The sequence below is a fragment of the Chanodichthys erythropterus genome, chromosome 13 (genome assembly GCF_024489055.1).
Source record: "Chanodichthys erythropterus isolate Z2021 chromosome 13, ASM2448905v1, whole genome shotgun sequence".
In the NCBI taxonomy this organism is placed as follows: Eukaryota; Metazoa; Chordata; class Actinopteri; order Cypriniformes; family Xenocyprididae; genus Chanodichthys; species Chanodichthys erythropterus.
This window is the reverse complement of record NC_090233.1, coordinates 30,083,854-30,107,639: the sequence shown is the minus strand read 5'-3', so window position 1 is coordinate 30,107,639 and position 23,786 is coordinate 30,083,854. Positions and strand designations below refer to the sequence as shown.

General features: G+C 36.0%; 5 protein-coding genes across 9 annotated transcripts in view; 3 read left to right on the top strand and 2 right to left on the bottom strand.

Annotated features, from left to right (window-relative positions):
* c2cd2l (c2cd2 like) overlaps positions 1–625 on the bottom strand; it is a 36,678-nt gene extending 36,053 nt beyond the window's left edge. For all 4 annotated transcript variants that reach the window (XM_067407649.1, XM_067407650.1, XM_067407652.1 and 1 more), the window contains exon 1: positions 341–625. The gene's annotated coding sequence lies outside the window, so the exon portion shown is untranslated. The remainder of the gene's footprint in view (positions 1–340) is intronic.
* Positions 626–1,483: 858 nt separating this feature from the next.
* dpagt1 (dolichyl-phosphate (UDP-N-acetylglucosamine) N-acetylglucosaminephosphotransferase 1 (GlcNAc-1-P transferase)) lies at positions 1,484–7,042 on the top strand. Its single transcript, XM_067407210.1, has 9 exons — positions 1,484–2,307; positions 2,415–2,535; positions 3,384–3,597; positions 3,732–3,878; positions 4,444–4,528; positions 4,717–4,905; positions 5,139–5,226; positions 5,391–5,546; positions 6,170–7,042. Exons 1-9 carry the CDS (start codon positions 2,144–2,146, stop codon positions 6,233–6,235), a joined length of 1,230 nt encoding a protein of 409 aa, XP_067263311.1. The 5' UTR covers positions 1,484–2,143; the 3' UTR covers positions 6,236–7,042.
* A 206-nt stretch (positions 7,043–7,248) lies between these two features.
* hinfp (histone H4 transcription factor) lies at positions 7,249–15,680 on the top strand. Its single transcript, XM_067407202.1, has 10 exons — positions 7,249–7,366; positions 7,725–7,929; positions 10,036–10,265; positions 10,368–10,467; positions 12,194–12,346; positions 12,488–12,565; positions 12,709–12,829; positions 12,945–13,083; positions 13,725–13,849; positions 15,176–15,680. The coding sequence occupies exons 2-10, from the start codon at positions 7,764–7,766 to the stop codon at positions 15,516–15,518; spliced, it is 1,455 nt and encodes a 484-aa protein (XP_067263303.1). The 5' UTR covers positions 7,249–7,366; positions 7,725–7,763; the 3' UTR covers positions 15,519–15,680.
* Positions 15,681–15,702: 22 nt separating this feature from the next.
* si:ch211-117m20.4 (CUB and sushi domain-containing protein 1) lies at positions 15,703–20,785 on the top strand. 2 transcript variants are annotated; one of them, XM_067407203.1, is made up of 7 exons: positions 15,703–15,911; positions 16,206–16,246; positions 18,550–18,616; positions 19,407–19,568; positions 19,732–19,899; positions 20,335–20,538; positions 20,646–20,785. In XM_067407203.1, the coding sequence occupies exons 1-7, from the start codon at positions 15,716–15,718 to the stop codon at positions 20,657–20,659; spliced, it is 852 nt and encodes a 283-aa protein (XP_067263304.1). In that variant the 5' UTR covers positions 15,703–15,715; the 3' UTR covers positions 20,660–20,785. The 2 variants fall into 2 exon arrangements, with proteins under 2 accessions (XP_067263304.1, XP_067263305.1); XM_067407204.1 differs by having other exon boundaries at positions 15,769–16,246; positions 18,550–19,273.
* Positions 20,786–20,900: 115 nt separating this feature from the next.
* tcnbb (transcobalamin beta b) lies at positions 20,901–22,262 on the bottom strand. The gene is made up of 4 exons (XM_067407205.1): positions 22,115–22,262; positions 21,681–21,819; positions 21,258–21,391; positions 20,901–21,073 (listed from the first exon to the last, which is right to left on the bottom strand). The coding sequence occupies exons 1-4, from the start codon at positions 22,182–22,184 to the stop codon at positions 21,009–21,011; spliced, it is 408 nt and encodes a 135-aa protein (XP_067263306.1). The 5' UTR covers positions 22,185–22,262; the 3' UTR covers positions 20,901–21,008.
* Positions 22,263–23,786: the final 1,524 nt, after the last annotated feature.

Below are 23,786 nucleotides of genomic sequence, written 5' to 3'. Positions count from 1 at the left end.
TCTGGGTCAGTGCTGCATTGCAACGTCGAACTAGCTCATCATGACCCATCAAGCGATTCATTTACATTCATTTTTTGAAAGATAATATAGGCTTGTACTTATTTATACCGCGTATGATGGTGTTCATATCAAACCACGTATGCTTACGTCCCCTCACTGATCACTATTCGAAACCCTAGCGAGTTGCCTACCTAGACAGCATTTTTGGGCATCTGACTCAGTTCAGTCAGTTCAGCTGACTCTAAACGCGCCTACGATTAACAGAAATGCTGCACGCGCATACGATGCCGAATGTATTCCCAGCATTTGAAAGTAAAAAAAAATAAAAATGAATTATTACCGAACAGATGAGAAACGCCGTCTTTGGACGCAGACTAGCTACAGACCACCAGCTCAATGGCTACATCATGTCTTCGTAATTCCAGCACCAGTCTTCATGTCCGAGCATCTTCCACAATCAAACCTGAGTTGATCGGTACATGGCCTCCGTTTCGTGAATCTTCAGCATGCTAAATAAAACCGCACATTTATAATATCCAGTGCTGTTAACGCAAGAGAAAATGAGTCCCCCTCCCACCGTCGGTGTCGGACGGTCTGTAATGGTAATGCGCAGGAACAGAGCTGTCAAATAGTGTAGCAACACAAACCCACACCGCGTACGCACTGCACGTATTTAAAGAGACAAGCGCACTTCTCGGGCTGTCGAAACTGCGCACGCGCAAAGCGCACATTCCCTCCCTGTGCTCCTCAAATGCAAGTGCCAAGTGACGTCCAGCTCTACCTCTCTGGATGTAATGGGTGGAGCTTGGCCTAGTCCAGCTGGTCCAGCTCTGCCTCTATGGGTCTAATGGGTGGACCTTAACCTAATTCGGTTTAGGCAAAGGGTAAGGTTCAGGGTAAAGGTGTGGCTGAAACTCCAAGATCCTCCCAATACTCCCAGAGAGGGGGAGCTGGACTGAAAATCAATTGCTTGTAAGATTCTCCTATGATGTAACATTTCTAAGATAATATTATAAACTTTAGTTCCTTTCAGAATTTCATAGATAGGGTTGTTATTATTGCTATTATAATAGAGTGAGCAATGCATAATCATTGGTGACTCCAAAATTCTCCACATCACAATTTTTTTGTGTGTGTTTGTTGTTTGTTTTAAATAAGAAACTGTCAAAATATACAATAAATATTTTATCAAAATATAGAATTACAGCCTTCCATTTTGGCAAATAATAAAATGTATGGATATAATAGTAAATAGATTTTTTTTAGAAAGGCCAACTAATAATAATACGACTTTTTTATTATTATTATTATTATTATTATTATTATTATTATTATTATTATTAGCAGTAGTATTTGACATTTCTATAATTATTATATTTATACTATCACATTTACATCAGTGTTACTAAACGGAAAATGGGACCTTTAACGTCTTTCTCTTTTTGTTTCCGGTTGTGTTACAACTACAAAGGTTCGACTGAAACCAAGATGGCAAAAAATATATATACATATATATACTTAAATATTTCTCTGACAAATCACCTTCCTGGTCACTAACGTGTATTTAGCAACATTGCGCTACGAAACTTTTGATCTCGTACCAAAAGCTTACAGGTGTATAATAAGCGAGTCGTATTAATGTAACCAGTCGGCGGACGGATTATGTTGACGGAAGTAGACGTGGATTTTGTGATGAGATCAGAGCCAAACCTACACTCTAAACTGGCATATCTATCACGTTTTGATGTAAAAGCTGCTGCTTACATCATTCCGACGAGTAACGTATAACCTGAAACGGGAGTTATTTGGGCAGGGTTCTTATTCTAGATTGCGTGCAACTTGTTTACCTTATTGAAAAATCCAGCTGTCAACGTCAAGTCAATGACCTGCCATTCATTGATTCAGTGCTTTTGTATAAAAACAGTCGCGTCTACAGCAATGTGGTCTGTAGTTATATTTTAAATGTAATTAAATTATTTGTCAACCTCGAAACATGTTACATTTATGAGAGCTTCACTATGTATATACAACGTAAAAGTATTGAATGTTGCTGACAAGAAGCAAACGCTGTTTTCAACGAGATTTATCGACTTATAACTACTTATATAATACAGTGTATTGCAATTTTATATTGCTTTAGTCCATGGAGAAGATGTCTCCAATTCCTGCTCTTCCTCTTATCATTAACTGTTGTATGTCTGCACTGGGGTGCATTGCAACAGTCAAGCTTATTCCTGCTTTTAAGGATCATTTCATATCTGCGAGACTCTATGGCATGGACCTAAATAAAACCATAAAGAAAGAGGTGTAAGTGATTGATTTTCTTTTCTTGCATTATTGTGCATCAAAAGTATGCATTGCAATTTGATTTCTGAAACCTTAATTTAACTCTTGTTTCTCTCCTCATTAATCAGACCTGAATCACAAGGTGTAATCAGTGGCACAGTCTTCCTCATCATTCTCTTCCTCTTCATTCCTGTCCCCTTCCTCCAGTGCTTTATGGGAGAGAAGTGTCAACGTTTCCCTCACAACGAGGTGAGCTAATGATTCCCTAATCATAAATAGTAAACACATTTCAAGAGCTCATCACTGTTCAAAAGTTTGGGGTCAGGAAAATTATTTATGTTGAAAGAAGCTGATATTTTTATGCAGCAAGGATACAAAGTGACCATAAAGACATTTATAATGTTACAAAGGATTTCTATTTCAAAGAAATGCTTTTTTTAAAACTTTCTATTTATCAAAGAATCCTTAAAAAATGTATAATGTATTATTCCACAAAAATATCAACATTATAAACATTGATAAGAATAAAAATTATTTCTGAAGGATCATATGAGACTGAAGACTGGAGTTATGGATGCTGAAAATTCAGCTTTGCTATATCAGGAATAAATTAAATTTTAAAATATGGTAAAATAGAAAACAGTTATAAATTTGAATCATTTTTTTTTACAATATAACTGCTTAATAATACTATTTTTCAAATAAATGCAGCCTAAATGAAAATAACAGACTTCTTTTAAAATTATTTTTTTAGTCTTATTGACCCAACACTTTTGAACAGTAGTGTGTTTTTAGACAAAATAATTATAAGGCAATCTAATTTGCACCTTCGCCTCAAATTACCTTGATACCTGAGAAACTTCACATCCATACATACAGTGGTAAAATCATGTATTTATGGACATGTACAACCTTGCTGAATAACATAGCCAAATATAAATGTAAGGTAACTGTTGCAAGGTATATAATGAAGTACAGCAGTATTGCTATATGATACCATCACAGAGACATTTGTGCACCACAGTATTCCAACATTTCCTGTCTTTGTTGTGTTTTTGTTTGTTTATATTTTCTTGATCAATGTTATGTCCATGTAGTTTGTGCAACTGATTGGTGCGTTGTTAGCCATCTGCTGCATGATATTCCTGGGCTTTGCGGATGATGTTCTGAACCTACGATGGAGACACAAGCTGCTGCTGCCCACTATGGCCTCCCTACCTCTCCTCATGGTCTACTTCACTAACTTTGGCAATACTGTCATTGTCGTGCCCAAACCTTTCCGTGTCCTGCTCGGGATGCATCTGGACTTGGGTGAGTTTGACGGTCAGTCTCCTTAAATGTCTGGTGCTCTGTGTGTCTTGACACAGAGAGGTTGATTTTATTGCCTATTTATTTGATGTGTAAGATATGTTGTTGATATTCTAAGCAGTTTTTATGTTTTTCAGGCATTCTGTATTACGTGTATATGGGAATGTTGGCTGTGTTCTGCACAAATGCCATTAACATCTTAGCTGGTATCAATGGAATTGAGTCTGGGCAAGCTCTCTTCATATCTGGCTCTATCATCGTCTTCAATTTACTGGAGATCAATGGTGAGAGGAGGGCCTATTTTCAACATATTTAATCAGTTTTTCCACCTAGATTCAAATCAATTTCTAAACCATTTTAAAATATGCATAATTTATATATTCACCACTGGTTAAAAACTTGGACCGAAAATGCAGTAAAATTGTAATATTGTGAAATATTATTACAGTTTAAAATAACTTATGTTATTTGAATATATTTTAAAATATTATTTATTCCTGTGATGCACCAAATCAGCATATTAGAATAATTTCTGAAGGATCATGTGACACCTAAGACTGGAGTAATGATGCTGAAAATTCAGCTTTGCCATCACAGGAATAAATAACATATTAAAAAATATTATAATAGATAGATATAATTTATTATAAATTATAATATTTTAATTTTTTGATCAAATAAATGTAGCCTTGGTGAGCAATATACAATTTAAGCAAATTAAATTGAAAATATTTAAGCTCTTGTTCAACACTCACTGAAATTGCTTGAGTTTATTTGAATAAATCTGCAGCTAGATTCTTTCTTTTGTTATATTGTTAAATTAATCTTTGATTAACGTTTTTCTTTCAGGAGACTACAGGGATGACCATGTTTTCTCTTTGTACTTCATGATTCCCTTTTTCTTCACCACATTAGCCCTCTTCTACCACAACTGGTTTGTAAAAACTATTGCTTTTTCATTATATTTACCTGTGGAATATGCTTTAGTTTAAGATAGGCCTTTAAAATACTGAACTCAATAAGTTATCAAGTTTGACAATCAACACTGTTAATAATCTGAACCTTAACCACTTCTGTTTTTGAACAAAAAAATAAATATTTGCTTTGAATACCTCCTGTCAGGTACCCTTCCTCTGTGTTTGTGGGAGACACTTTCTGTTACTTTGCTGGAATGACGTTTGCAGTGGTCGGGATACTTGGCCACTTTAGTAAGACCATGCTGCTTTTCTTCATCCCCCAAGTCATCAACTTCATTTACTCCCTGCCTCAGCTGTTTCACATTATTCCCTGCCCCAGACATCGTCTGCCTAGGTGGGTTATTACATTAACATTTTAAAATCATACTATAACAAATACTTTTTTTTTTTTTTTGAAGTGGAATATAATTTCACCTAGTTGATCTCTAATTTGCTATTCCTTTATAATCAAAGTCTTACGTATGTATTACAAATATGATTTAAACAGTGTTTCCTAAGCATTTTCACCATAGATAAAGAAAAATTAAATGGTTTTGAGAGCTTGATCTCTAAAACTGATTAATACAGGTTACAGCCTGACACAGGGAAACTTGGCATGAGCTACTCCAAGTTCAAACAGAAGGACCTAGGCAAATTAGGACAACTTATTTTGAAGGTAAAAACACACATGCCACTATCAGTATGTATTATAAATGGGTTACGGACTGTTTGTTTGTTTGAGAGGAATGTTGATCCCATCAAAAGATCTAAGAGCACATCCTATTTGGCATTCCCTGTATAAAATGATGTTTGAATGTGACTTACTCTTTAATCCTGCAGGTGGCAGAAATGTTATGGCTTCTGGATGTGCGTAGAGGACAGGAAGGAGATGATGAGTTTATTGAGTGTAACAACATGACCCTTATCAACCTGGTTCTAAAAGTACTGGGACCTACCCATGAGAGAAACCTTACTGCAATCATGCTGTTAATACAGGTGAATCCCTCAAATGTATTGTAGAGTTCAGAGGTGATGTAATACTATGGTTATTTCAATTCAAAGTGTTTTAAAAATAGTTAAGAAGGTTGTGATATTTTACATTCTTACTAATGTATGAGAAAACATCTAAAGATCATTATCATCATCCTCAATTATTCTCAACCTTCAAATGCCCCCTAGATTTGTTTTCAAAACGTATTTTAATCTGTAGGCACTCTTAGTTTCTGTAAAAAATAAATAAATAAATAAAAAAAAAACTAAAATAATAATTATTAAAATTATTATATTTCAGGATTTCAGAAGTTTAATGAGCTTAATGTTTTTTAACCAACAAATTTACATGGCTCTTCCAGTAATTCATGATTTACTGGATACATGAATATTTACTGGAAATATTTTTTTACTCACAATTTCCATCTGAAAAAATATTTTAGAGATTAGCATAACTAGTGAAATGTATATTAATTATAAAAATGCCCCTGACTTTTTCAGATTTTATTCATTGATGTGACTTTTCCAAGTCTAGAAATCATACATTTAAGCAGGTTTTCCAAGACTGTGTGAATCATGCTTCCTCAAAGGAGACTGTAATATTATAGTTTTTACTATTTCTTTCTTAGGTCTTGGGGAGTGCTGTAGCATTTGGAATCCGGTATCACCTTGTGCGTCTGTTCTACGACGTCTAGAAAACTTGAGAGAGACTTTACAACCTGCTGCTTTCAGTTGGAGAACAAACTGATTTAACTTAATTTTTTTTCTAACGATTACTATACTGCCTGTCACCTATAAACTATGAAATCTAATTACAATACAGTGTATTTCAGCACTTCTGTCTATATGCCTGCATGTGAAAGGTCAGTCGACACATATGCCCTTAATTTTCATTGGGACATGAAGGCTTTGTAGATAATGAACAGTGTCTGCATATGGATTTTCAATAATTTGGGGTGACCTGAAAAGCAGATTATGTGAAACACTTACATTCAGGGATACTTTAGGGAGTTGGTGAAATTTGAGAACATTTATGAAAGATTACTTTTATGTTTTATGCTCATACTTTTCTGTGTCAGATCTAATATGCCTTTGACTCATTTGAATAAACCAATGTGACAATGGGCCACACTAGCTTCTGGGAAGGAAAATATTCATTTGTGCTGTTATCTTACAGTATTCAGACCTGAAATCAAACACTAACCCTAATCTATAATTGTAGTCATATAATTTTTTTTTTTTTTTTTTTTAAATGTTAAGGGCTTCCAAATTTGATGACCTCTTCCTAAAATACAAAGGCAGCTTTTTATTTTTATGTTTAAAACTTTTTTATACTGTGTGAAAATAGTAAGTGTGGTATTGAAATGACAACATATTGTTCCCAAAATTAAAAAAAAAAAAAAAAGCCATTTATTTGTCATTGAATTAAAATGACAGCAAATTGTTAAAATATCATCTGGAAAAATGACTTTATATGATACTGCCTTTCTACTCGAAAACTACTTTTTCACTTCCATACAGATTTATTTGTATAATACAATGATATTGTTTTAATTACAAAGCAGGTTTACTGAAAATAGCACCATATAGCAAGTAAACCTGCTTTTTAGGGTTGTGAGACAGGCATTACTGCCACTGAATACAAAGTGCGATGCGGAACACTTGAAAGGGTTTAGATGTCTGAGGGAATGATCATTGTGATGTACTGCAAGGCTGCAATTTGATTGGCTGAGATTTGAACGCGACACCGCAACGGTGTAATCTGATTGGTTTGGTTATTTCGTGGGGGAAAAAAATCGAGGAAATGTTGGAAGTATTTGCTAAAGGTGAGTTATTTCTGAATACTTTTTAACAAATCTTGATACACTACCTCACAAAATGTATTTAGATGAAAACACATTTAATTATTCTCAACCAAAGCCAATGAAAAGCTAATAGTCAACAAAATGGAGGCAGAATGTTAACTTCCCTTTTTGTTTTGCTAACCAGCTATGTCTCATGCTAGGTTAACAACTTTGTCCGTGATTTTATAAACTGCTAGCAGTGCATTTGATAATTAAGACGTTTTCATATGTTGGAGGTGATCATTTTGGCGCAGTTCATGTAACGTAAAGCCTTTAAAAACAAACTGACAGATAGCTCGAAAATATCAGATCTCACATGTGACTTTACTGTGTGTTTCAGTGGACTGGACCACACATTGTGCTTTTCATTCAGTGCTTCATGATGCCCCCGTCGGGTAAGCGCGCCCCGCGCCGAGAGGAGCTGCTGCTGGAGCTGGCGTGTGAGTGGGGCTCGTGTCAGGAGACGTTTGACAGGATGCAGGACTTCTGCCAGCACGTGGAGAAACATTATAAAGCTGCAGTGGACAGTGAGGCAGACTTACCAGGTGCGTCCAACACCTGTGGCCAGTTGCATATAGCCACTATGTTAAAGTGATAGTTCACCCAAAAATGAAAATTCTGTCATTTACTCACCCTCAATTTGTTCTAAACGTGTATGAATTTCTTTGAGCTGAACATAAAAGAAGATATTTTGAAGAAATATGGTTAACCAAACAGTTGATTTTTCCCTTACCATGGAAGTCAGTTGGGCCCATTAACTGTTTGGTTACACTCTTCAAAATATCTTCTTTTGTGTTGAGAAGAAGAAATAAATTCATGCATGTTTCAGCTTTAGTATTATTAATAAAATAAAATAAAACTGTTAAATTAAATAAAACTATTTAAAAAACATGTTTTTTGATTAAAATAAAGCTGAAAAACAATCAAATGTTTAAAAATAAAAAAAAAATAAAATAAAAAATGTCGTCTTGGCAGCTAACTGGAATAAGTGTAAGACTGGAAGTACTAAAACTATTAACTGAAATAAAACTAAGACTGAAAATACTATTTAGATGTATTTAAAAGAAATGATAAAAATGACAAAAGCACATAACAAAATTACTAAAAAATGAAACTATAAAAATAAAAGCTTGTATTAATAAAAACTACAATAGTATGTAAATAACACTGAAACAACACTGCTTTGCCTGTTGTTGTAACACACAATTAAAGGGGTTGTTTTTTTCTAGGCTTGATTGTGTTTTTGGGGCGCAGTTTAACATGTCTTAATGCTTAGTTTAAAAAAAAAAAAGTGTATCCTGATTTGCTGAAGCGTCCGGAAAAGCCACACCCCTAACCATTCGTAGTTAGTGCTTCAGTGGAAATGTAAATAATGGGGTCTATATTGCTGTATCAAATTGAGCCCGAATCAGACTCCGATGATGAAGAGGGTCAAGCTGAACCTCTGCAATCGCGGCTTTTAAAGGACATTTATGAATGGTATTTCATTTTGTATTTGTGTCAAAGTGTTTAGATATGCTGTCACTGCTGTTTGTTAGCTTTCAATATACAGTTTTATCCTGATTAAAGCTTTACTGTAGCTGAATACATGACTGAGTAGTCGCATTTTTGTAAAAGTATCGTTTAATTATAGAATGAACGACTGTTTGTCTATGAACATAGATGTTTGTTGGAGAAGTAACAGTTATGCACTAGAATTTAGCTAACTGGCTAGCGAAGCAAAAACGAGTTGCATGTCCTTGATGCAACCAAAAATAGCAACAGAACTATACATTTAAAAGAGATTTAAAAACAATAAAACATACTTACAGTTTGAAGTCAATAAACAGCAGCTTCTGCTTTTAAAGTGGGAACTGCTTCTTTCAGTAAAAATCCAGCATTGAACTCGTGTAGATTCTGGAAGCTGTCTTCAGCGCCGCATCCAGTGTAGAAAATATCACAGATATTTTGACACGTCACGCTGCTCGCGTCCGGTGTACACAGCTCTTCCGCTTTCATTATGCTGCGCCGCATGTCCTCGCCCACTTTTGTTGCGTGTTCCCGGGGGCAGGGTTTTGCAGGGTTTATGATGTCACCAACCCGGGAAAGAGCTTGTTGTAGTCCAAACCGGTCGTTTTTATAGGCATTAAACTGCCATAACTTTAAAAGACAATATCTCTGTTTGCATTGAACTTTCAGCGCTGTAACTTTGCAGATACTTTTTATGCTCAAGCAGCAACATTACACACTAACTAAAGTTAAAAAAGTGAAATCGCATTGAACCTCCCCTTTAAGAAATTTTGGGGTAAAAATGGGGAGTATGGTTAGTGTGAGCACACCATACATTGAGAAATAGACAAGAATATACCAGGATTAGTATACAAAATCAAATCTGGTTTAAGGTGTTCAAAAGACTATTAGTGCTGAGAATGGGCCAGGAACACATGACTTTTCTTATTTCTTCATCTCTTTCACCAACAGAAACGGGCACACATTTATGTACTGTTCATCTGTCTGTATCAATGTTACATCAGCAGTGGATTGTTTCTGAGTGTTAAGCTATAGCAAGCGTCTCTGCTTTTTTCAGGCTTCTGGCAGTCAGTGGCCTTGTGGCACTGGCTACTTTGCCCTGGTCCACAATTTAGGCTTTAGCTTGCCTGCATGTTTTACAGATGAGGAGCATAACTGTCTATGGCGAGACTGTGGTTTTTGCTCAGTGGAAGGGGATGCGGAGCTTCTCAGACACATGTTCTTCCATTGCTACCACACCAAGTTGAAGCAGTGGGGACTTGCTATACTCAAGGGCCACAGTGACATGGGTGACTGCTCGGTCGGCCTGCATAACCGCAACATTGTGCCTGAGGTCCAAGAGAACTTCCTCTGTCTTTGGGAGCATTGTGAGGTATAATGGCAAACCAACATATTATTTTTAAGTGGATGATAAATTGCATGTGGCTATTCAAATCAGGTCAAGTACTCAGCTGATACGTATGTTTGCATTCAGATGTCTATGGATAATCCAGAATGGTTCTACAGACATGTGGAGATGCATGCACACTGTCTTGAGGCTAATGAAGAGAATGTTTTGTTCTGTGGCTGGAAAGGTAAGAAATGATTTTTGTTTTTTAATATTATGCATTAAGTTAGTGGTTCTCAACCTTTTTGGCCTCCCCATTGTCCACAACAATATTCGAAGGCCCCGTCATTGTAACAGTTATTAATGATTTACTGAATAAGGATTAATAATATTTAATATTATTATATATTGTATTATATTATATATTATAGGATATAATATTTTAGAGCTTAGCGTAACTAAAAAAATGTACATATAAATATTTAAATGTATTATAATATGGCTTTTCCAGGTCTAAAAATCACACTTTTTGTATAATTAGGCTACCTCATATATATCCAGTGGAAACTCTAGCTCTTTAAAGAAAAAAAAGAAAAATTATATAATTTTAATTTTTTAATTTTTTTTATTTTTATAAATAATACAACCATGAAATCAAAATTGACTATTCTTTTTATATGGAATATTGAGTATTTATTATAAATATTTTTATACGGACTATTATTATTTATTGTTATATACGTGATCTTTGATCAAAATAACTTCCTCTCCCACTTGCAGCAACACCTTTTCTCTGAAGACATGTTTACTGGCGCAAGGGCACCACAACCTGTCAATCACATGAGATCACAGCAATAGAAACCGCAACAATCCAATTAGATCTGCATGATTAATCATTAAAAGATTACGATCTTTATTCATACACCCACGCAATCATATTCCTAAATGACAACGATTCGGCTATTAAACCTGACAAAATCACACTAGAACAAATGTTATTGAACAAAAATATTTTGTTTTATTTATCTGTTCAGAAAATTAGACAAAAATAGCTGTATTCTCTATTTGAAACAAAAAATTGTGATTCTTAATTTTCCATAATCGTGCAGCTCTAAATCCAATAAATTCCTGATGGCCAAAATCAAGTCCCGCCCTATATTTTTTCTTGCCATTTCTCTTGAATATACATCACAATAGGGAAGAAAAGACTATCGCAACTTCTGTTTCATACCAGCGTGAAGCTTATTTTAATGTTGTTGTTTTTTTTAATGTTCTGTTTCATTTAAATCATTTTACGCCCTCTTGAGGGCCTCTTGGAAGTTTGCTGAAGCCCCCTAGTGGATCCTGTGCACCTGGTTGAGAACCACTGCATTAAAGGATTATTCCACTTTCAAATAAAATTTTCCTGATAATTTACTCACCCCCATGTTATCCAAGATGTTCATGTCTTTCTTTCTTCAGTCGAAAAGAAATTAAGGTTTTTGATGAAAACATTCCAGGATTATTCTCCTTATAGTGGACTTCAGTGGCCTCCAAACGGTTGAAGGTCAAAATTACAGTTTCAGTGCAGCTTCAAAGGGCTTTAAACGATACCAGACGAGGAATAAGGGTCTTATCTAGCGATACGATCAGTCATTTTTGAATGAACAAATGAACAAATGATCACCTTGCACGTGCTTCCACCAAAACTGCACTGAAATAAAAATAAAGACTAATTATTATACTTATTATTACTTATTTAAGTAGTCCAGACTACTACCTTGTTGTTTTAATGCTTATATATATATATATATTTTTTTTTTTTTTTCTATTTTGTCTGTTTTGGACCATATTTCTGCTATCTATTAGAGTGAACCCCATTTGAGAAACCATTAAGCATCTTAGTTGAATGTTCCTGAGAGGTCTCCCTGCTCACAATGACTTCTACAGTTCAGCACAGTCTTGAGAAATTAACTTTTCTTTTTGACTTCTAGACTGTGAGGCCTCTTTCAAAGGCAGATTTAAATTGAGAGAGCACATGCGTAGTCACACACAGGAAAAGCTGGTGGCATGTCCGACATGTGGAGGAATGTTCGCCAACAACACAAAGTTCTTTGACCACATTCGACGGCAAACCTCCATAGAAGGTAAGAGGGATGTGTTTAATAACAGGCAATCTTTAAACCTTCTGTATTGATCAATTTTGATTAATTTCATTAAACATAATAGAAAAAATGAAAATGTGATTAGACCCATGTACCCATTGGTTTGTGTATATTTGTTTGTAGGTCAAAGATTTCAATGTTCTCACTGCTCTAAACGTTTCGCCACTGAGCGGCTGCTGAGAGACCACATGAGGAACCATGGTATGAGTCTTTTTGTGTGTTAACTGTCATAAAAGTTGTACTTTGTACTTTGTTCTGTTGTATTGGACCTTACTGGCCTTTATTGCTTAGTACAGTGTGATCTAGTTGTTCTAATGATGTTCTTCCTTGTTCTCTGTTCAAAGTCAACCATTATAAATGTCCACTGTGCGATATGACCTGTCCATCACCATCCTCGCTGAGAAACCACATCAAGTTTCGGCATTCCAATGAAAAGCCTTACAGCTGTGATTACTGCGAGTACAGGTGTGGTGGCTTCATTACCAATGACAGTGACTCATCATCCCTGGATATTTCTAATATATTTGCCTGCAATGTAGGACATGATCAGTCAATTTGTTTGTGTTTATGTGGTTCTCAGCTGTAAAAACCTGATAGACTTGCGGAAGCATTTAGACACGCATAGCAGTGAGCCAGCGTATCGATGTGACTTCACTGACTGCGATTACTCTACCCGTTCCCTTTACTCAATCAAGAACCACTACAAACGCGTTCATGAGGTGAGACATTCGGAAAATGCCTGCAATGTTTGCCAATAAGAAAACGAAAATATAAAATAACAACTACAAAAAATCTTTTTTCATGTTCCACAGAAGAAAGTGTCATACAGGTTTGGAAAAACATTAGCCTTTGCTAATTTGGCAATAAAAATAAATAAGAGTAACCAATATGTAAGTGAAATACATAGGATTAGTACATTGTCATATGTAATGCTGTTGATGTTGTTACAATGAGATTGATATTTTTTTTTTTTTTTTTTTTTTTTTTTAAATGTAAACGGGAAAATGTCATTTGATTTTTATAGCCTATAATTGAAGTAAGAATTGTTGTAAGTAGGAAGGACTCTTGGAATGATAGAGTCCAAGGATTGATCTCTAAAAATTAACCATCTAATCTGGAATTAATGTGGGAACTTCCATTTAGATGTAACTTAACTCATGCAGCCAAAAACACAATATATCCATAATAAATGATCAAATAAAATGCAGAAAACTCTGTGTGAAACGGTGTGAGTAAACAAAATCAAACTAACTGTGCATCAAAAAGTGAATACTGTGAATCATTTCAGTCGTACAGTAATTCATATTCAGCTAATAGATCAGTAGTAGCTAAAAATGTTAATGTGCTACTTTGCCTTTAGGGAGATTACACTCCTCGCTATAAGTGTCACGTGTGTGAGCAGTGCTTCACCAGGGGGAACAACCTCACTGCCCACTTACGCAAGAAACATCAGTTCAAATGGCCTTCAGGGCACCCAAGATTCAGGTTTGAAGACTTCCTCCTTCCTTGTGGGCAAAAACCACCAATTTAGATGTTTTCATTACATATTTCCTCAACCACCATACTGTTCAAAAATGTGGGATCTCTAAGATTTTTATGTTTTTGAAAGAAGATTTATATGTTTAAAAATATAGTCAAACTGTAGTATTGTGAAATATTATTGCAGTTTAAAATAAAGGTTATCCATTTTCAAATAATTAAATGTAATATTCCCTTTGTTGGCAAAGCTGAAGTTTCTGTAGACATTACTCCAGTTTTCTTCAGAAATAATTCAAATATTTTGATTTGGGTTTAGGAAACATTTATGCATACGATCAATGTTGAAAACAGTTGTGCTGCTTAACATTTTTGCAGAAACCATGGCTGCACCTGAAATAGCATACACCCTTGAGTAGTTACTTATTTTGAATAAGTAATTACTTTGCAACTGCTAAATAGTATAATTGTTTGTAGTTCGAATATAATCCCGGATATACTACATTCGCCATGTTGTCACTATCATGTGACCTACAAGTCATTTGCATCACCTCATTGCCATTCAGATTTTTCATTCTATTATTTAGTGTTAAGCCCGAAACACACCAAGCCGACGCTGACGAACTAGTGGAGACTAAAGCAGACTGCGGGGTTGGCTCACATCAGCAGCGTCTGGGTCCAAAGTTGCCCTGACACATCAATGCTTGACACCCGACAGCCAAGTAGCATGTCCGCCTGCACCTGCGTAAGAAGAAATGCCCTTCCCTACCAGCAGGTGGCAGTAGCTGAACAGCCAATCAGAATGATCAGATGGCCCGACTGACTGATGAGCTCCGACGCCGATTCAACATGTCAAATCGGCTGAAAAAAATCCAATGAGAATCAACTTCAGCCCACGGTGCGGAATCACACTGAGAACTTTGTTGGCCGACGAACAGAAACTGCCTGACGGCCAACCGTCGACTTGGTGTATTCTGGGCTTTATCCTAGAATACCCTGTTTTATTTTGTAATAAAACAAAACTTACTTTTGAGCCTATAATTTGGTCTACGTGTGTCCCTACGTGCTTCCCTTGAGCCAGTGGTTGTAACAAATTGGGGGCTCGTCCGGGATTTGAACCCGGGACCTCTCGCACACAAAGTGAGAATCATACCCCTAGCAGGGAAGTATGCAATTTTTGATGCAGCACATGATACCACATCCCCCCCCCGTTCAATTTGAGGAATTGAAAGTTCAAAAGCATAGCATTTATTTGTAATCTTTTGTAAAATGATAAAAGTTTTTTGCTGTCACTTTTGATCAAGACGTTTGCTCTTTGCCAATGACTCGTTTCAGGTATAAAGAGCACGAAGATGGATTCATGCGTCTGCAGCTGATCCGCTATGAGAGCGTGGAGCTAACAGAACAGCTGATGCGGGAGAGGCAGGGGGAGGGGGACAGCAGTGAATCCATCCAGCAGAACGTCCAGTCTGGGGAAGAACTGGAGGAGACCATACAAAATACAGAGGCAGGAATAAGAAAGGAGGGAGCAGAGGTCTGTAGGACTCAGGATAATGCCGAAAGTGTGTTCTTGGTGTTGATGGCTGGCACCTCCTCAGAAACAGACTCTACTAGGGAGGGGTCAGTGATGCATCAGCTACAGGACACTGCCCAACAGCTGGGCATGGAGGTGGTTTAACAGCACTTTGGATTACTGGAATGCTCTAAGACTGCTGTGTCAGACAATAAAATTGGACATTTCATATTAACTCAACTCACTATGAGACTAACAGGGGACCAAAGCTGGAATAGAGTGTGTTTTAGGATTCTGTCATCCTCAAACACTTTGAACAGAAGAGCTAAATCACAGGTTAGCTCTGTGAATTGCTTAAAGAGATGGTTCACTCAAAAAGGACAATTTTTGTGATATTTACTCACCCTTATGTCCTTCTGACACAGTATTATTTTGTCTGGCATGACACACAAAACAACCTTCCTTGTAGAGAAAACATACACACCCACAGACACTCATGCAGGAGCTCTTATTGTGTTTCACAGAAGAAGGAAAATACCGGGTTGGAACAACATTTGGGTGATTAAATGACACCTTTTTTTTGGCTGAACATTTTACTGTTTGGGTGTGTGAGAGAGAAGAGGGTAAAGGTGAACGAAAATGTTTAATCCTACTGAACAATTTAATCAGCTTTCTTTTTATGTTCAGTGTTAATGTGAGGGGAGAATGACAGTTCTCTGTGGAGGAATCTTTACAGTGTATAGTTTTTTTACAATGTGGCAAATTGCTTGTTTTGAAGTCTAATTGGAAGTGCTTCTGAGCTTCAAACTGACCAACACCTCTGTTTAATTTATTTTTCAACTTTATATGTAGGCCATCAGGACATCAGAGAATCTGCAGAAAGGCCCATTCTGGTGGGTACAGATTTCTGCCACTTTTCTATCAAAAGTAAAAAAGTTTTAAAATAAATTATCATATTTTTTTTTATAGTTTTGACCTTTCATTAAATTACACCTTTTCAATAGGACTTTTATTTGCCATTGAGTTTTAATAATCTAATTGAGAAGGAAAACTAAACTAAATGACCCAAATAAACAATGGCAGTTATTTCAGTACATTTTTGTCCTATTTGTTTTGTTTTTCTTTCATTTTTAAACATTTGCATTTGCTTGCGAGCAGAAATTATGTCTTGCTCTTCAAAGGGTTTGGTTCATATCAAGGTTTGTATTTTATTTTTTTTAAAGATTTTTTTTCAGCAAGGATGCATTAAATTGATCAAAAGTCACAGTAAAGAAAAAAAATTACAAAAGATTTCTATTTCAAATAAATGCTGTTATTCATCAAAGAATTCTGAAAATGTATCAAGCTTTCCACAAAAAATATTAAGTAACACAGCTGTTTTCAACATTGATTCATGAGAACCAAATCAGGATATTAGAATGATTTCTGAAGAATCATTTGACACTGTGTACTGGAGTAATTGCTGCTAAAAAATCAGCTTTGCCATCACAGGAATAAAGTTTTAAATTGTTTAAAATTGTAGTAATTTCTGTTTTTACTGTGTTTTGATCAAGCAAATGCAGCAATGGTGAGCATAAGAGACTTATTTCAAAGATATTTAAAAAAAAAAAAAAAAAAAAAAAACTTAATTGTTTGTGTATACAGGTTCTGGTCATATAATTTGAATATCATCAAAAAGTTTATTTATTTCACTAATTCCATTCAAAAAGTGAAACTTGTATATTATATTCATTCATTACACACAGACTGATATATTTCAAATGTTTATTTCTTTTAATTTTGATGATTATAACTGACAACTAAGGAAAATCACAAATTCATTATCTCAGAAAATTAGAATATTACTTAAGACCAAAACAAAGAAAGGATTTTTAGAAATCTTGGCCAACTGAAAAGTATGAACATGAAAAGTATGGCATGGAGTCTATCAGTCTGTGGCACTGCTCAGGTGTTATGAGAGCCCAGGTTGCTCTGATAGTGGTCTTCAGCCCTTCTGCATTGTTGGGTCTGGCATATCGCATCTTCCTCTTCACAATACCTCATGGATTTTCTATGGGGTTAAGGTCAGGTGAGTTTGCTGGCCAATTAAGAACAGGGATACCATGGTCCTTAAACCAGGTACTGGTAGCTTTGACACTGTGTGCAGGTGCCAAGTCCTGTTGGAAAATGAAATCTGCATCTCCATAAAGTTGGTCAGCAGCAGGAAGCATGAAGTGCTCTAAAACTTCCTGGTATACAGCTGCATTGACATTGGACCTCAGAAAACACAGTGGACCAACACCAGCAGATGACATGGTACCTCAAACCATCACTGACTGGAAATTTTACACTGGACCTCAAGCAACATGGATTGTGTGCCTCTCCTCTCTTCCTCCAGACTCCGGGACCCTGATTTCCAAAGGAAATGCAAAATTTACTTTCATCAAAGAACATAACTTTGGACCACTCAGCAGCAGTCCAGTCTTTTGTGTCTTTAGACACTTCTGACGCTGTCTGGTTTTCAAGAGTGGCTTGACACAAGGAATGCGACAGCAGAAACCCATGTCTTGTATACGTCTGTGCGTAGTGGTTCTTGAAGCACTGACTCCAGCTGCAGTCCACTCTTTGTGAATCTCTCCCACATTTTTGAATGGGTTTTGTTTCACAATCCTCTCCAGGGTGCGGTTATCCCTATTGCTTGTACACTTTTTTTCTACCACATCTTTTTCTTCCCTTCGCCTCTCTATTAATGTGCTTGGACACAGAGCTCTGTGCACAGCCATCCTCTTTTGCAATGACCTTTTGTATCTTCCCCTCCTTGTGCAAGGTGTCAGTGGTCGTCTTTTGGACAGCTGTCAAGTCAGCAGTCTTCCCCATGATTGTGTAGCCTATAGAACTAGACTGAGAGACCATTTAAAGGCCTTTGCAGGTTTTTTGAGTGAATTAGCTGATTAGAGTGTGGCAGTAGATGTCTTCAGTATTGAACCTTTTCACAATATTCTATAATATTTCACTTTTTGAATGGAATTAGTGAAATAAATCAACTTTTTGATGCTATTCTAATTATATGACCAGCACCTGTATATTTGTTGTCTATTCAGATATGTTCAGGTCATATTCAGGTAAGTAAAGTGTGTTCAGAGGATAATCCACTTTGTTCTTAGGTGTATGACTGTAAAAACGGTACTCATAGGTCCTCTTTGTTTGAATCTCTCAGGAGAGGAGTCAGCAGGCAGGTTGTGCTGGGTTAGACAGAAGTTTATGCATTACTGCAGCAGTCAGAGGTCAGTGTTTGGGCGCTTTTCACAGAACTATGACATTACAGTAATTACACTGCAGATCTCAAGCATACTAAACACTCAGCACATTGGAAAAGATTCATCTCTAACATGTGTGAAAAACTTGAATGTGAAAAACATGAAATTTACAATCAGAACAACTGAAAGTTAAGCTAAACTGCAAATCAGCCTTCCCATTGCTCTCTCCTGTTCTCTATAATCTCTCTCTCCCCTGGTGATAATCGCTGGTGTGTTAGCAGAGTTTAAAAGATTAGTTTGCGTTAGGGGCTTAGTGTAAGCTAGGATGCAACACTTCCCATTTCTTTCCATCTGTCTCGCTCCGTCTATAAAACAGGTTCTTGAAAATAGTCTGTAAACAATACATTTGATTTTTTTTTTTTTTTTTAAATGGTTTTATTTAAATAATTACATATGAGACAAATGAACAAGTTATTGCTGAGTGGACAATGAGTGGAGGACATTTAGATGAGGAGAACTGAACAGATATAGACTTTTCTGCATTGGAGAAGCATTACCATCAAAACACCATGAAACTAGGAGCTCTTCTCCTGCTGCTTCTGGGGTCCATGCATAGGGTGTTCACGCAAGTGCCTATAACTGCATTTACTGAACGAAGCGCTGTGGAGGAAGATCTAGGAAGTGGTAGGAGGAGCATTTCATTTATTCATGAATGAGCAAAATATCTAAATTAAGCTTACAAATTGAATAAAATCTTAGAAATAGTGTACATTGAAAATATGATTTTGACCACTAAAGACTTCACTATGTCCCTCAGGTCTGTTAGAGGTGGAACAGGAGGATGAACTGGGAGACACTTACTGGTCTGGGACAGCCCCGCTTTGTTTTGGAGGGTGTAAGGGCAGACACAGTGAGCTAAAGAGAGACAACTGTGGAGATTCAGACTGCTGCTGGGTGGGATACAAATCCCTCTGTAGAGGTACAACCAATCATTATTTTAATGAAATGCACTGCATTTTTGATTTTGTGGCATTTCCACAAACACACAGAATATATTATGATTATTCTGTTGATTTATTCTGTGTACACTGTAACTTTTCAATTGTTTCATGAGCTTTATCTATTAAACTTTTTTGCCCTAGTGAATTGTGGAGAACCTGATGTGGACTTTAACGGGATGGTGTATGGGAGTGATTGGTGGGTGGGTTCTGTGGTGCGGTATGACTGCCGGCCAGGGTTTGTGTTGGTTGGAGATCCTGCTCGAGCTTGCCAGTCCAGTGGGAAATGGACGCCCAAACCGTCCTGCCTCAGTAAGTCCTTGTCTGGCTGAACGTTGCACACAAATTACGGATTTACCCAGAAAAACTCAGTTTATGAATACTAGACCTGTTCTGTCTTAAGTCTCAGTATATGAGAGATTGAACACTAGCTAAAGTTTTTCATTTTAGTCAGTCCTGTTAATGTGAGAGGTGTTGATTTAAAAAAATAAAAAAAAAGGAAAATTCTTTAACACAGTATTGGGCCTTATTTTTTACAGTGTAAAAAATAGTCATCATCTGTAACATGAAATGTCTATTGATATGTAATATTTTTTCATGAAAAGTGTTTACATGTATTAAGTTTGTTCATGTTCTGCTATTTTTTTTTATAGTTAAATCATTACTTTAGGTCAAAGTCTGGGTTGTGTGATGAATTTGATTGGCTGTGAATTTCAATTCTTGCTCTCCTCCTGTATGTGACATTAGGAGTGTGTCATCGTGGCCGGGTTGAGATCAATGAGAAGGACATTGACGGGACGTGTTCATCCACCTGTCCTGATGCTAAAAGCTATGCCGTTCCTCTGAACCATAAATGCAGTCGCATTGAGAACTGCAGGACTAAAGAACCAGGATGGAAGCGCTGGTTTACACGCTGCAACTACTGCGACTGTGACTGCTTCACTCCCTGTGGTATGTTTCATAGAGTCATTTAAATGGCTGCTAGTTAAAAAAATGTGGCAAATACAGCAATAACATAAACAATGTTGTAAAATCAATGTTTGTGTTTGTTCTCTCAGCTTCTACAGGATAGAAGACAGTGAATCTCTTTATCCTTTTTTCATATGAAGACATTATGCTCATATGAGTTATGGAAACAACATAGAATTTGAATGTAAAGAGACAAGTATTTTAGTTTGACATGCAAAATAAAAAACAACCCTGAATATATTGGCATTTTATGCATCTGATTATCTATGAAAATGGAGACTGGTAGTGTACGCTATTTGATTGTACCTTAATTAGTCACAATTGTGGAAAGATCAGAGAAACAGTTCCAGCAGTGCTCAGTGATTTTAATAGAGTATTATACTGTAGATACAATGAAATTATTAGATTATTATTTTACTTGATGATTGATAGAAGATACAACTGATCTATTTTTAGCCCCAAGTGGTATAATTCATAATGAAAATCTCATTTTTCTTGGGTTGGTAGCAGCCAATTCCTGCAAAAAAAATTGAAGAAAATAATATTTTATATATGTTGTGTTGTAAAATAAAAGAAATCAAAATAATGAATTAATTGAAAAAGTTACTTTCATGCTCTATTGTATTTTCACAAATCCGTATTTTCACAAAACAGACTGTGGCATATAAGTGCATGCTATATAATTAAACTCAAACACTTACCCACGTTCAGCCAAGTGACAGTTTTTCCTTTCTTAGACAGAAGCTCCCAGTAGGTTTTGTTTGCGGTAGACCCAGCCAGTCCGTTCACACTTTCCAGAAATATGCCATAGCTTTTATTAATGCTGTATGTGAATCTAATAGGAAAAAAAGGTAGCAGAATTAGCACCAAAAAAATCTTATTTCTAAATTCAAGAAATTCCTTATTGTCTTAAACTTTGTACAATAGACTTAGAAGACAAGACTTGAGTCAGGTCTGACTGTAAAAGCATCTCAGTCATATTAAGCTGTATATCATAGTTACATGGATTCTTTTTTTGTGTTCCACAGTGGATATACTATACTATACTATACTATACTTGCATTAGGTCTACTGCATGTAAAGTGCATTAAACCACAGTAATTTGATAAAAGTTAATGCAATACCTGAAGCTTTGTGTGTCCTGTAGGTTATTTAAGACCCCAAACATCGGCATTCCCTTTGCCACAGTGGTTGAGTAGGAGACGGTATTGTTAGTGAATTTATTAGTGACATCCACCTTAACCAACACCATGTCCAGTTCTCCTGTTAAGAAGAGAGCAACAAACAGAGAAAGGGTCCTATTTAGAAAACTGCAGGTGTTATTTAAATGACTGCAGTTAAGCAGTCAAGCAAGACAGTTCAGAGAATAGCAGCACAAACTGTGGCTTTAATAACAAATACTGTGGTATAATTTGGATAATTTGTAATGAATCATGGATTTCAGTCTCCTACATATTTTAGAAATGTTATTTAGTAAGTTAGACCTGAAAGGATTTGAATTCAATAATTTGTATCCTTGTTTTAAGCAGAATTTATGTCTTTATATAAGAAAACTCACCAGAGTCTCCCAGCCCTGGGAAAGGCAGCAAAGCTGCAAAGCACAGAAGAGTAATCGCCGTCAGAGCCATTCTGTCTGAATGTCTCTCTCAAATGTTTCTGCTTGCAATTTCTAATTATTTCAGGGAAATTCATACCTTTTAAAAGGAGTGGTTAGCCAATAAATATGAGGAAACATGACGAACAATGAAGAAATGGAGATGACAAACAAATCTGACTTCCCAAGGCTCACTTCCTGAACCTTTTGTAATACACTGACAAGACAAGCATTGAGTCAGATCTTAGTCTTAAAAGTGTCTTAGTTTCCTCAGAGATTATGGAATAATTAAAGTTACATTGATTCATTGTTCATAAAATTACTTTTTGCAATTTGCAATGTTTGAATTTCAATTTGAAATTGTCTTAGTTTCAAATGAAGGATTTTAAAGTACTTTCTCTAATGTGTCTTGAGCAAGAAACAGAAGAAAGACATAACATTTCTATCAAGTAACCCAATCAAACAGTTCTTTCTTGCTTTGCAAAGGGGCTGAATTGGAAGAATAAATGTTGAAATAAACTAGTATTTTATTCATTTTTTAGCAAGATTAGAAAATGGACACTTGTTAATCTTTAATGTTCTATTATGTTGGGATTTAAAAGTTTCTGTTAGTTCATTGTTTTGGGGGTTATCATTGTGGTAAAGTATGGAGCTTGTGATTGGGCTGAGGACCTGCTAACAAACATTCAAGTTGCTTTAAATATAAAGCCACCACTATAGCAGTGTTCTGGGTGAAACCAGTATCACTTCTGGACTGCCAGCACCAAACATCACACATGTTAAGAAAAGTTATATTTAGTTTATGTAAATCTCAGGACTAAACGAAGCATTATTTGAATGTCACTTTAAATGAAAACAATTTATTTAAGTTGAACTAGAATCATTCAAGTTAAATGAACACAATTGATGCTAGTTAGTTGTACATGGTTGATTCTATTTGGCTTTACTTGTTTTGGCCATGTAGAACCACTGTCCATGACTGAATCATGTTCCGCCAAAGAACTATTTTTTAGAGTACAGTCTGAATTGCTAGCATGAATTTTGGCCAAACAGTTAATCACACCTCCAAAACTCACTCAAGACCAACAAAACACTTCATATACAGTGCACAGCATAAATGAGCACACCCCCTTTGAACAAAATACAAAAGATGTATTTTCTTTATGATCACTAATACAATTCATGAAAAGATGGCAAAACTAAAATGTATTAAACATGTACATAATATAAACTGAGAAATATATGTCATTGAAAGCCATAAAATAAGTAAATTAGCCATTTTTTTTTTTTTAATTAAGGATTGCAGAAATAAGTTCACCCTAAATTTAATTCAACAAATGTGTAATATTTTAGTACTTAGTATGCCCTCCATAATTTTGAATATACTTTCTTGGCACGGAGTGTACAAGTTCATGACAAATCTGTCATCTGTACTGTTTAACTCCTGGATGATGAGCTCCTTAAATGCCCTGATCTTTAATGGGGATTGTTGCTCAACTCGTTTCTACAGAATCCCCCACAAATGCTCAAGTGTGTTAAGACTGAGTGCAATACAGGTCCACAGAAGGGTTATCACCTTGCATATCCTCATTGTCATGTTGAAAAAATGCCCAACAATGCAGGGAATGAGGAAAGG

Excerpts from the sequence above, each read along its gene's own strand:
- dpagt1 (XM_067407210.1), top strand. The coding sequence starts at position 2,144 with ATGGAGAAGATGTCTCCAATTCCTGCTCTTCCTCTTATCATTAACTGT. Across the intron at positions 3,598-3,731 it reads CGGGATGCATCTGGACTTGG|GCATTCTGTATTACGTGTAT; the intron begins GTGAGTTTGACG and ends TATGTTTTTCAG. Across the intron at positions 4,529-4,716 it reads GCCCTCTTCTACCACAACTG|GTACCCTTCCTCTGTGTTTG; the intron begins GTTTGTAAAAAC and ends ACCTCCTGTCAG.
- hinfp (XM_067407202.1), top strand. The coding sequence starts at position 7,764 with ATGATGCCCCCGTCGGGTAAGCGCGCCCCGCGCCGAGAGGAGCTGCTG. Across the intron at positions 10,266-10,367 it reads GTCTTTGGGAGCATTGTGAG|ATGTCTATGGATAATCCAGA; the intron begins GTATAATGGCAA and ends GTTTGCATTCAG. Across the intron at positions 12,830-12,944 it reads TGTGATTACTGCGAGTACAG|CTGTAAAAACCTGATAGACT; the intron begins GTGTGGTGGCTT and ends TGTGGTTCTCAG.
- si:ch211-117m20.4 (XM_067407203.1), top strand. The coding sequence starts at position 15,716 with ATGGTTCACTCAAAAAGGACAATTTTTGTGATATTTACTCACCCTTAT. Across the intron at positions 16,247-18,549 it reads CTGCAGAAAGGCCCATTCTG|GAGAGGAGTCAGCAGGCAGG; the intron begins GTGGGTACAGAT and ends TGAATCTCTCAG. Across the intron at positions 18,617-19,406 it reads CATTACTGCAGCAGTCAGAG|GTCTGTTAGAGGTGGAACAG; the intron begins GTCAGTGTTTGG and ends TATGTCCCTCAG.
- tcnbb (XM_067407205.1), bottom strand. The coding sequence starts at position 22,184 with ATGGCTCTGACGGCGATTACTCTTCTGTGCTTTGCAGCTTTGCTGCCT. Across the intron at positions 21,392-21,680 it reads CAGGACACACAAAGCTTCAG|ATTCACATACAGCATTAATA; the intron begins GTATTGCATTAA and ends TTTTCCTATTAG. Across the intron at positions 21,074-21,257 it reads TGTCACTTGGCTGAACGTGG|GAATTGGCTGCTACCAACCC; the intron begins GTAAGTGTTTGA and ends TTTTTTTTGCAG.